The sequence below is a fragment of the Phoenix dactylifera genome, chromosome 16 (assembly GCF_051530095.1).
Source record: "Phoenix dactylifera cultivar Ajwa chromosome 16, Ajwa_hap1_PhDact_Kaust_v1.1, whole genome shotgun sequence".
In the NCBI taxonomy this organism is placed as follows: Eukaryota; Viridiplantae; Streptophyta; class Magnoliopsida; order Arecales; family Arecaceae; genus Phoenix; species Phoenix dactylifera.
Window position 1 is genome coordinate 24,174,493 of NC_143205.1, and position 12,295 is coordinate 24,186,787.

Below are 12,295 nucleotides of genomic sequence, written 5' to 3' on the forward strand. Positions count from 1 at the left end.
GTATGACTTCTTTCAGTTATCTCAGTCGACTGCACTGCTGATATAAAAATTCACCAAAATACATCTATCCGACCGGTTTCATGATCCAGCTCCAAACTCAAGCTAGGTTCTACTTTGCGACCTTTGAGTTTGAGAACGAATACCTGCACGAAATTTCCTTTTGATCAAATAATGTTCCTCCATCTGCCGAAAGAAAATAATTCCACCAAGTCTCGAGCTCGGACCATAGGCGATCCAAGAGCTTGGTTATAGCCAAACCTAGGGCTGCGAAGGGGCTGTTTGGATGCAAGGAGGACAGATCATTGTGTTACGGTATGGAATGTAACATGGGTTGCTTACATTCTAGCAGTGAATGGCACGGAGAGTAAACGTTAATCCTGGTTTATAGAGCCATAGATCCTGGATTTTAAAAATAAACTAGTTAAAAGGTGATTTGTCTTTGTCGAAGAAAATCTGAAGCCATGGAAATTGAAAGTTCCCTACTCACATCTCTCTCTCTCTCTCTCTCTCTCTCTCTCTCTCTCTCTCTCTCTACCGCACTCCCCCCTTTCTTGTACTAAATTTCACAAACGACGAATATTTGATTCCAACATCCAAATAACCCAGCTTTGTTTCGTGTGACTTGCTGTTGCGGCGCACATCTTGTCGATAGTTAATACGTTCTGACATCCGGAGAGCCTAAATCAACAGATCATAGGCAACGATTGCAGGATTTTTTCTATAATAAAAAAAGGATTAACAGAATAAAACCCATCAGAGATGACAATGATTCCGAAACCCAAGTCGCAACTTCCTGCTCGTCTGCCAACAAAATAGACGGCTGTCCCAAAACCAGAAGGCAATGCTTCCCATTTGCCTTCTCAACGTCCATTTCATATACAAACAGCTGTCAACATATCATTCTCTTTTTTTAAAGAAAACTCGATAATATCATCTTTCATACCTTCAGTTTAGACGTCCTTCCCCTTGTAGATACAACCAGTACAACAAGAACGACGACTAAAAGGACTGCTACAGCTAACAAAACAATCCTCCAGGGCGAGCATCCATATAAAATGTCATGCATATTCTTCTGCTGTTCCTGCAACAACGCAGAGAGATAGAGAGAGAGAGAGAGAGACAAGAATATTAAGCATGAGGAATGTTGAATTTCTCATTTTATTCTAGGCTTTTATTTATAGACTAAGTTCTTAAACAATGTGACAGGTAAAACTGACATACTAGATCCATCAGAAAATTGTGTCAACACACTTAGGTCATAATACAATATGTAACCTTTGGCATTACTGTTGCTCAAAAATTGAAGAATCAGAAAACATATAATTCACCAATAATACAGGAAGAATTGGGGAGAATTAAAACAATAAAAGTTAGGTTCCGAAAAAGCAGAATTCACCGAACAGTTCAGGAAGAACAAGGAACAATTGAAAAAATAAAAGTTTCAGGTGCCATATATTACTATTTCTTGCATTGTTGCTAAAGCAGTACATGTAGAAGACAACAAAAGCAGGAGACAAGATCAACAATGTCAAACAGCAGCAAAAAAAAAAAAAAAGAAAAATAAAGAAAATCAAAAGCTAAATTACTGAGTAAACACCACAAAAAAGCTGTAAATTATAAATTCATGTAGTTGAAAGTTTGTGAAAATCCGAAAAATAAAGTACTTGGAATATATTGACAACCATTTATTCAACTGATGAATAGTTGGCAAATTCAATTACGATGAGTATCATAACTACTAATTCTAGTCCCTTAGAAATTGATCTGTATTACACAAAACATACAAGCATTGCAGCAAGCTTCATATTGTGTAAATTTTAACTTGATCCTTTTTCTTTACAGACTCTACAGCAACTTTCAGAAGACAATTCGACACACATTGGAAATAAGACAAAATAGGACATCTGCTGCAAAATAAGAGAGAACCAAGCCAATGAATACAACCCCAATTTGTTTAGCAAACTTGAGGCCACTTCTGTAAAACTTTGAGTGAGATAATATCCAAGGAACAAGGTTTACTGCTTGTAAATATGAATTCTAGTATGAGGTAGGACTGACCCCTTCAGCCATCGGCTGTCCTTGACGCTGCATGAAAATTTCTGGAGCACTTTGTGTCAGATGTTTCTGCTGCTGCATGAAGATCTCCTGGGCATGCTTATAAAGTTCCACATCAAGACTGTTGAGTGATAAAATCTGCTGCACAACTGTTTCAGGAACCAGGAGACGTGCCTGCAAAATCCAATTTCCACATTCAATTGCACAAAAAATGCAACCATTTCTAAACCAAGTGAATAAATATTAGACTCCTTGCAAAATAAAGCAATAAAATGCCAATTCCTATTAAAATTTCCTTAGAGCAATCTGCATTAATAATCGTAGAAGCAATTGCCAGTTTACATCCAAATTTGACGATCAAATTTACACAAATGCCAATATGCTGACCATTAGACCATAGGCATAACATGCTCTTATTTGAAATAATGCTGTATAAAGAAAGAGTAGCAGGTGCACACATGCACATGCACGCACACAAGCATTTATCTATGCATATGTAAGGTAAAATTAAGTCTCGATGCGCATGTAATACCATCTGAAAAAGTTCAAATTGTGGAAGGCATCTCCCATATTTAACAATCTCATGTCAATGGCGGTTCCACGATATGTAGTGAACATATTGCAGTCAGAATGATAAAATAAGTCATCAGGATACTGGAAGGGGGAGTTTCCAGTAGAAATACTCTCTCTCTCTCTCTCTCTCTCTCTCTCTCAACTACTTGGAAACCGACACCACTGAGATTCAACCCCAGAACCTCCACCTGTATAGAGTGGTGCAACCGGTGGACTATACCCCAATTTGCTGATCAAATAAAATATGTAAAGCAGAACTTTTCTGTCATGTTTGGGGGAGTGGCTTTCAGAGAGCTTGCAAATTACCATTAGTTCACACCAATACAAGCTAATGTAATGTATTGTCTAAAAAGAAAAATATATGTATATAATTCCGACTCCCAAATCTCCTATGGACTGCCTTCAGCACCTTACCTCCTTTGAAAAATTTGCAGGAGCAATTCTTTTCAAAGACATAGTACGCCGATTTGCTTGAGATTTTCGTAAAGTAGAAATGCATGCTTCATAAGCTTCCATCAGCTTTCCAACTGTCATCTGATGTAGATCAAAATAAAACATCAGCTAAAAAGTAAAGAGATTAAATATAAATAAAGATGAGAAAAACAATAAGGTTAATCTTTTAATCAAAGAAAAATCAATAGATATTGGGTCGATATTATAATCATATAAAATGAACATCAAAACTTCTGTTACATTTTCTTTTGCTGGTTCAACATCCGATGGAGAAGGAACCTTGCCTTCGTGTTGGCCGTTGGTGCTATGCTATCATGAAAACAAAGGGTGTGAGAAACAATTGTTGAGAATTACTCCAAGACATGATCATGTTCATGGCACATAGTGAATCCATCGAGGATTACCTGAACCTGATTTGATCCATCAGTCTCGGGATCTGGAAAAGCGGAGCTCAATTCTGCAAAGAGGGAAACACACATAAAGTAAAAATTATGTTTACTTTTCAATTCTTCAATGCTAATGTACAGAATATTATCCGTCTCATAAAATGGTCATTGAACCATTCAACCATCGTTAAAAGAGTTCTAGGTTCAAGATCCACCTGTCTCTAATCCATATATACAGCCACCTGTCTAAACTAAAGATATTCCTACATGTCCTGCTGAGTTCATAAATCGAAAGGAAACTAGGTAAATATCCCACTAAAAGATATTGATGTAGCCCTGTGTGAATGAGATTATTTGAATTGTTCCATTGCTGAATCAATTTCAAAGTTGGTCTGAAATTAAGTTATAGAAGTAATAATAGCAAGTTCTGAGAGAAATGAAATAGTTAGAAAAGGAAGGAATACACCGAGGAATGAGAAGATTTAGCAGGCAAAAGAAGGAAAATCTGCACAAATGTTGCTCCAAAAGGACAAAGAATACTCTTTTATTCTCCAAATTATGCCACTTTTTTACTACAGATCTTGGACATCATATAAATATAAACTAACAAAATATAAGGAAAAAAATCCCTAAAGTGACTCAATGAGTGACCAACCTCGAAGCAACTAGGAGATAAGAGGAGAGGTCAGTAAGGGGTGAGCAGACTCATGAGGGGGTTGAGCATCCATCTACCATTCTCTCATGATCTTCCCTATGCTCTATTATCCAGCTCAGCAATGAGATCACAACTGAAAAGATTGCAGAGATGCCACTTTTTAACTTTCCACCCTATAATTAATCTAGACCCTCAAAATTAAAAGTAGGTCACCCAATTTCAACTTTATGATAAAAGAACACACTGAACAGAAAACACAACATAAAACTAACATAAAAGCCGAACAAGATTGGAAATAAAATAAAATCCAGCAATCACCTTCACAATATCCTGGTAACATCAAATATGCATGCAATCACCTTCACAATATCCTGATAACATCAAACATGCATGCAAATATTTCAGACATGGATTCACATGCACCGCTTGAATGCAACTGTAGGGTGTGTGTGCATGTGAGAGAGAAAGAGAGAGAATAGCATAGATATACATTATTACGGCTTTTATAATTGTTGCATGCCATATGTAAATCTATACAGAATTCTAATGCACGCATGAAGAAAGAACTATCAATGTAACTCTCGCAGCAAACATACCAGTGGTATTGGATGCCTCCTGTTCCATATTAGAGTTTAAGGCTTCTGATTGGGAAAGCACTTGAGCACCAACCATATTGGCAAACATTGTAGCAGATTTCTTGTGATCTTCAGTAAGGCCAATATATAACATATGATCCAATCTACTCTGTAGGATTCATAAGCTGGTAACTTGCACCTTGATCAACAAAGATTGGAGTGTATAATGTAAGGCATTGTTTATTTCTATGTACCTTAGCAACCTCAAGTACAAAATGGCCAAGTTCTGGGTGCTTTCTCACACAACGACGCACCTTATGTGATTTCGTTAAACAAGAGTTGTTTGTAAGCCCTGCTACCTGTTGATGTAAAGGAAGAAGTATAGACAGCAAACGAAACATATATTTATGAAAGGTGGTGGTGTTTCTTTTGAAAGACAAAAATTGTAAAACTAACAAATACAAAAAATTGTAAAACTAACAAATACATATGAGGCAACGTCCTACATTCACTGGGGTATTGTGATTTTAGTAAGTCAGGGTTTATAGGAAAGTTAAGGATTTTAAGCATTTGTGCACAAACTAATACTTCACGAACATGCTGTGTTCTAAGGCCTAAACTTAAGAGACCAACAGCAGCACCGCAGAAGCTGAATCATATTAAAATTCCAGTGTTCAGTGTGATTATTCCTATTGCCATTTCATGTGATTATTCCTATTGCCATTTCATGTGAATATTCCTATTGCCATCTAGCTTATTCTGTTTGTATTTCACAAATGCAATCTCATAAGTGAAAGAAGGCTGAAAGTATTTCCAATTATAGAATGCATAATGCAAAATTAGAGGTGTTACAGAACAGGGACCTAGAAATTGATAAATTGATCTGACTCGATCAATATTGATTCCTCAGGCATTTCATCAATTTTGAAAACACCTTTTTTAGACAATAACATGAATTCAAAATGCTACTATTGAACAAAGAAATAAGCAAAGCTATTACAATCACATGAGTACTTCACTGGTACAAAATGTGCACACGTATGCACACACGGAGGGAAAAAAGGCACCACCCCCAATAGGGCTTTAATAGGACAATTTATGAAAATTTCTACTTCAGTTGAGATATCAGTGTAGACTCTACAAGAAGATGCAGCATTAAAAAGAGAGAAGCTAATTATTGGAAAACTGTTATCATACCTGGAAGGTGGCTCCATTGTGAATGATCTCATGAGCTAAAGGATCATTGATAAACTCATGCAAAGGCATAACCATGTCTTCCATATTGTATGAATCATGGGCTTCACTAAGCTCTCTAAGCTTCCCAAGTTTCCTAGCATCCCTCTAGGTTATTTTAAAAAAAAAAATTAGTCGATAGTAAAAGAGAACTAAAAACCTCATGACATCTACTTTGCGATCAGAGAAGTGATGGCTATAAAAATTATATTTCATATAATAATGATGCAACTCCAATTTCTTCAGGCAGTCTAGCTATAGTTACCAGGTACACAAGTGTGGCCTAATACTAAATTCCACAAAATCTATGGATTAGCAGAACAACAGATAATCAAGTTATATCAAAGTACTGGAACAAGGTTTTCAACCAAGTTGTGCATAATATTGATCAGACATCTTCTAAATATATTCAAAAAAGATTAAAAGGAAAAATAGGAAGATGATATAGTAAAGTGAAGGAAAACCTGAAGGATTAGCGAGAAGAGAGAAGATGGAGAAGAAAATAGGAGATTGGATGACCATATGAGATTACCACACAAACAAAAGAATAATTGTATTTTTGGTCTCAGACATTTCCTAAGCACCATTTCACACATTATCAAAATTAGGCAAGCAAACTCACCCTCCATAGGGAACGTTACCAGCAATGGGGAAAAAATCAAATTTAAAATGTAAATATACCCTGATAAATAAGTCCTCCCTCATCCAAGGAACCAAGTACTTCCAAGGCCATATATCCAATGTGCTTACACCACGAGTTTTAGGGCGTAATCGTCCAGACATTTGTGTTGCTGAAGTTAAATTTGGATGCACAAGAAACCTTGCTGCAACTTCCACAGAGAATTCATATGTACTAAATACACGATCAATTGGATTTCTTAGAATTGTTACCACTGAGGTTCTGTCCTTGGGCAGTTTGGACATCAAACTATAGTCATCATGAGTAACCATCAGCCTGCAATTTGGTTTGCTAGACAGAAACAAATTAAGTTTATCAGTCTAAACACTCAATGGTATAGCCATATACATTAAAGTATAATTCCCAAACCTAGAATAACAGAAGAAGAAGATAACTGGAGCATATGAGGCCTAAATTTCAAAATAAAGAAGCCAATCTTTCTGAATTATTGGAAGAAACACCAATTGATCAAAAGATTATTTTTTGTTCAGCATATACGTTGAAGCATTTCAAATGTCAGGACCATTCAAGTAGTAATACTCTTGGATTCTATGACAGTTGATGCTATTTTTAGTTATCGTTACTGCTTTTTTTCCTCTTCTCCATACTTGTTCTTCATGATGTAAGTACAAAAAAAATATATCAGTATTTTGAATTATTTATCTAGTACTTTTTTAGTTTTAATGCCACTGAATTTCTTACGGCAGTTTCTACATTTTCGATGATTCAGCATCATCCCACTCTGTTGAAAGGTTCCCTACATAACAAAGTTGCAACTATGGTGAAGAATAGCATGGCAATGTTTAAGTCAAAGTACATCAAACACAAAGTAGCCAAAATATTGTATCTCGGGCGATGCACCAGCTCTAATCTCTCATTCAACAATTGTACCTAATCATGGATTCAAAAACCCATGGATCAGTATGGTGACATTTCTACAATACCATTCTGACATAAAACCAGCACCAAAACAGGTGTCAAGATGCTGAAATCAGCTGTATTGGTAATGTTCTGGCCATACCAAATGCATACCAACGGTACCTACTGACTGTAGCAGTCAGTTCCCATGGATTTTCAATCATTTTAATGCCTTCAATTTCAGTATCTATAATCGATGCCAGTACTGTACCAATACCATACTATTCAGAAGGAAAATCAGTAAGGAGTTTGGTATTGATATTTAAAATCTAGTTCGTAATGATTCTGAGCTCATATCAAGCATCTTTCAATAGCTATAACCACAACAAACAAGCTTTATCTCAAGTACTTGAAGCTGGTCTTACCAACCATCCTTCACCAGTTAATCCTCTTAAAGACCAACTCCATTGTTAGTGTGAGTTTACAATATTTCCCAGTCACAACTATGGTCCATGCTAAATAAATGATCTCACCTTTTTCTAGACCCTCGAATATAAAATCAAGCACCTGTTCCAACTAAAGCCTCTACAGTTTTTAAATGCACATGTCGTACCCTCTAAATTGATTCTCTATCAAAATGCCCTCAATTGAACCAACCCTTGCACCTCCTCTTATATGTTAATTCCTCGCTTTACCCTTCATACTATCAACATTTTCCTTTTTACTACATTAATCTGGTTTGGTTGAACTTTCCATATTGCCTAACAATCTAAACAATAAACCATCATAGGGCTTGTGCCATCTAGGAGTGCAAAGTTCAAATGAAGTGTGTCCTGCTGCCACAGATAACCGCAACCATGTTAAGCTCATACCAGCATTCCTTCTTTATAACACAACCAATAAACCAATAGATATCGCCTCTTATTTTTGCATTTTTAAGATAACTCCAATAGATGCTTCCATGCATTCCAGCTTCTTTGTTTTTTTTACGAGAATTGATTGACCTGAATTGCCCCAGGCTGTCAGAAACAAGCTTGTAAAATGGTAAAGGAGCATGTTGACTACTTTGAGACAAGAATACTAAAACTGCATCAACTGAACAGATCCTTTTGACATATAGAGCTAACAAATGTCAATCAAGATTTTTAAATATAATGTACTGCAGATCAGGCATAATTACCTGGGATCAAAACGCAATTTGTCATAGGAGCGTGGACATTCTTGAGCACTTGTATAAAGCTTTCTCAAGAAGCTGTCATGTATAATTACAGTATATGTCAGTACAGTGTTGGTACAAAGGTATATCATGATCTGGCACAGTCTTCTTGGAATTGAAAAATAAAAAAAAAGGCACAGACTTCAACCATCAACAACAATGCTCGAACCATTTACCAGTGGAAATATGTACGCCCACCAGTCCTGGGAACATGTAGAAAGAATAACAAATCCTTTAGAGTTGATTTATCTTCTCGGATTCCACTTTCACTTGAAAAATCTGCCCAATTCCTAACTATGCTTTCACAGTGGAAGTAATCATTTCCATTGCTAGAAACCGGTGATAAAGTAGAAACTGGACAATCATAGAAATTCCAACATTCATTAGTCCACTTATCATATATGCATCATGTATGACTCACCAACGACTGGTGAAACACGATCCAAGCATTCTAAGAAATCAGAATCTCAATTTCATGTAAAGTAAGAGTTTGAAAGAAAGTAATTGAGAAAGTGCAGGTTTGAAGACTTAATGGTGTACACTCATATTGCTAATATTGAACTACTGGATTGTCTGAAATCAGTCATCCATAAAGAGACTTTTAAGGTTTAGATTAATTTTCAAGACTATATAAAAAGTAAATGTATTTCAGAAAAGTCTTTCTTAACCTAACTATTTTGAGGTTGCAGTAATTTCAAGACCAACTAAAAGTATACATGTTTCAAACTACTCTTTGTGAACCTGACAATTTTGTCAAGTTTCAGCTTAAATGATATGATGTAGGGAAAATTCTAGTACAGAATATAGATATTACTCGACAATAAGAAATTTCTCCAGGTTTGACATAAAAGTGATATAGAGAAGATCCAATAGATATGGCTAGTTAATAAGTACTCTATTAGCTGGTAAGTTTGAAGGGAAACTACAGGATGTGACACAAGTTCACAGAGTAGCAAGAAAAATAATGATTTTGCGCTCAAAGAAAAGCTGGGATACATTATTCGCATGATGCTACAATCAGATATTAAAGAAAGCTACATTATGCAATTAAAAAATAGATCAAATTAAGAGAGCAGAAAAAATGGTTGAAAATGTCAAAGATGAAAAAATGAGTATATAAAAAATGCTTGAGAAAAAGAAGAAGTATAAGCAGATCTGTAACATGGCAGAAGCAGAAGCTACACACAGACATACCCAATGAAAGAAATATCAGTAACATGGCAAATCTGTAAGTCCATGCCATTCCCATCCTTCCTGGTCCAGCTATATCTACACAATAAAAAGGCCAAAAAACACTTCATCAGAATGATGATTATGTCAAATGAAAGAATTGGCAAAAGAGACAGCAGAAGGAGCAGGAAGTATGTGCAATGATGACAGCTGCAACTTGCAACAAGAGAAGAATAATCCTAAACAATGTTTTCATTTAATAACAAAGAACGAAAATAAAAAACAGCAAGCCATCTGAAAACGGGCTGAGAACCCCATGATAAAACTTTACAAATATAAGCACAATATTGAACCCATAACAATTTAACATAAAAAGACTTCGGTGTATTAAGTCCATTTATACCATCTTCTGAAATACTGACAACAAAATAAGTCATCATTCCTGAATAATTGAAGAAACGATATAGGTGATAAATTTGAGTGGCCAATTTGCCACTAGGGCTTAGAATACTGAAGAGTTACTTGCATCCGTGCGGCTTCTGTTAAGTCTTTGCTGACGGGGGCATTTGGCCATAGCATTAGCGTAAACTAACACTACTTTCATGCTTTGCCAACTATATCATCTGGATATTTCTTCATGCGCACTGCACTCTGGCAGCAAAAGTTTTTATCTATTATTGCATTCAAAGCTTTATTTTCTAAATAATAATAATAAATAATAATAATAATGACAAGGATGGTGATTTAAGCAAAGACAGAAGGTAGATGGTTTCAAGAGACTTTCTAAAATCACAAAAATGCGGGGTTTTTTTTTTTAAGAGAAAGAAAAGGAAAAGCAAAACCCTGCACGTGCAGCAGAAATCAGAATATTGCTAACGGGAATCACATCGATCATGCATGAATCGCAAAACTGTCAAAGAACGAGATTAAGGAAAAATTCGTAAATGGAAACAAGAAGAAAGCGCTGAGAGGGAGTACTTCCAAGAAGCTCATACAAAAAGCAAGAAACCAAACAAAACCTTTGACCGGTTCCCCAAATAATCCCAGAGCTAACCGGCAAAGGCGCGATTCCCAGACATCCAAGCACCAACCAAGTGGAAAGGAACGTAATGGAAGGAGGAATCAAACCCAAGACAAAGAACGAAATCTTTGACGAATCAAACAAAACACGGTCCAAGAAAAGAAGGGAGGGGAGTCTTTAGGGCAAAAAGGGAGAAAGAAAGAAGAATTTATATCGAAGATTAGAACCCCTGACCGAACTCGAAAGGGAGCAACTCCAGGAAAAAAACCCTAGCCAATCTCGCCTCCCCTAAAACCCCAAAGAAGAACGCAATTCCCAATCGCAGAGAGAGGGAAGGGGGAGGGCAAAGAAAAAGATTTGAGCTTGCTTGGGGGTGGGTCAAGAAGTGTTACCGGCCTCGGAACGGGACACCTCGTGCTCATAAATCCGCGCGGCGTGATCGAAATCCGGCAGACAGGGGGCCCGAGGACAGAGGAGCCGCAGAAACCAACATCCGATGCCTCCTCCTCCTCTTCCTGGGTAGCCGCGCCGCATGCAGCAGTCGATCCCCGACTGGAAGAGAGGGAAGAGAGAAAAGATCGATTGCCATTATTATGGTTTCGGACACAAGGAGAGGCGCATCGTTGACCGGCTAAGGGCATGACCCGGGCCGACGAATCCCCGCACGACCGCGCTCCGACCCAGCCACGTTCTATTACTCTTCTGGCCTAGTCTAGCCTCCGTCCCAGGAGCAGGAGGAGGAGAATTGAGAAGCCAGAAAAAACAAAAAAAAAAACCAAAAAAGAAGCAGTAACCCTTTGACTCACGGTCTTGCCCCGGGTCGCCTCGTTGAACCGAATGACCCCGACCCAACTGATAATTAGATAATTAGATAATTAGATAATAGATGTGGATTTTAGACACTGCAGGAACAAAGGTGAACCGAGGGGCCAGATACGGTCCACCCACTACATTGTGGTTAGAACCAGACCGAACCAGCCCATTCAACTGATTGAACCAGAAACCAGCCAACCGATCCGGTATATACCTCCTAAACCAAAAACCCGATAAACCAGTTCGACCGGATAAATCATAGAAATTTAATATCTAGGCTAGAATTTTGAGCTTAAATATTTTAATCTTAAAACTTGAATTACTAATTTATTACTCCAAACCCAAAAGCCCAAACTAATAAACAAATAGAATCAAAAAAAAAAAAAAACTCTGCTGCACTTGTCACTATAGGACTAGGGTTATAGCATTTTCTTCATTTTCACTTTTTTTTCTATTTTTAATTTTTATGAATTTAGATAATAAAATCTTAAATTATGACATCATGTTCTATGAACCGGTTGAACTTGGAACCGGCCAATAAAACTGTTCGACGTCCGATCTAGTTTTTAAAATATTAATCCGCTCTCAGGCGAGCGAAGAAAATGGAA

General features: G+C 37.0%; 1 protein-coding gene across 1 annotated transcript; it reads right to left on the bottom strand.

Moving 5' to 3' along the window:
* Window positions 1-694: 694 nt before the first annotated feature.
* LOC103718253 (protein-tyrosine sulfotransferase) lies at window positions 695-11,709 on the bottom strand. The gene is made up of 13 exons (XM_039115027.3): window positions 11,267-11,709; window positions 9,878-9,952; window positions 8,860-9,037; window positions 8,648-8,719; window positions 6,612-6,900; window positions 5,895-6,038; window positions 4,952-5,056; window positions 4,719-4,866; window positions 3,486-3,538; window positions 3,322-3,390; window positions 3,043-3,162; window positions 2,059-2,229; window positions 695-1,081 (listed from the first exon to the last, which is right to left on the bottom strand). Exons 1-13 carry the CDS (start codon window positions 11,406-11,408, stop codon window positions 938-940), a joined length of 1,710 nt encoding a protein of 569 aa, XP_038970955.2. The 5' UTR covers window positions 11,409-11,709; the 3' UTR covers window positions 695-937.
* Between the last annotated feature and the right edge of the window lie 586 nt (window positions 11,710-12,295).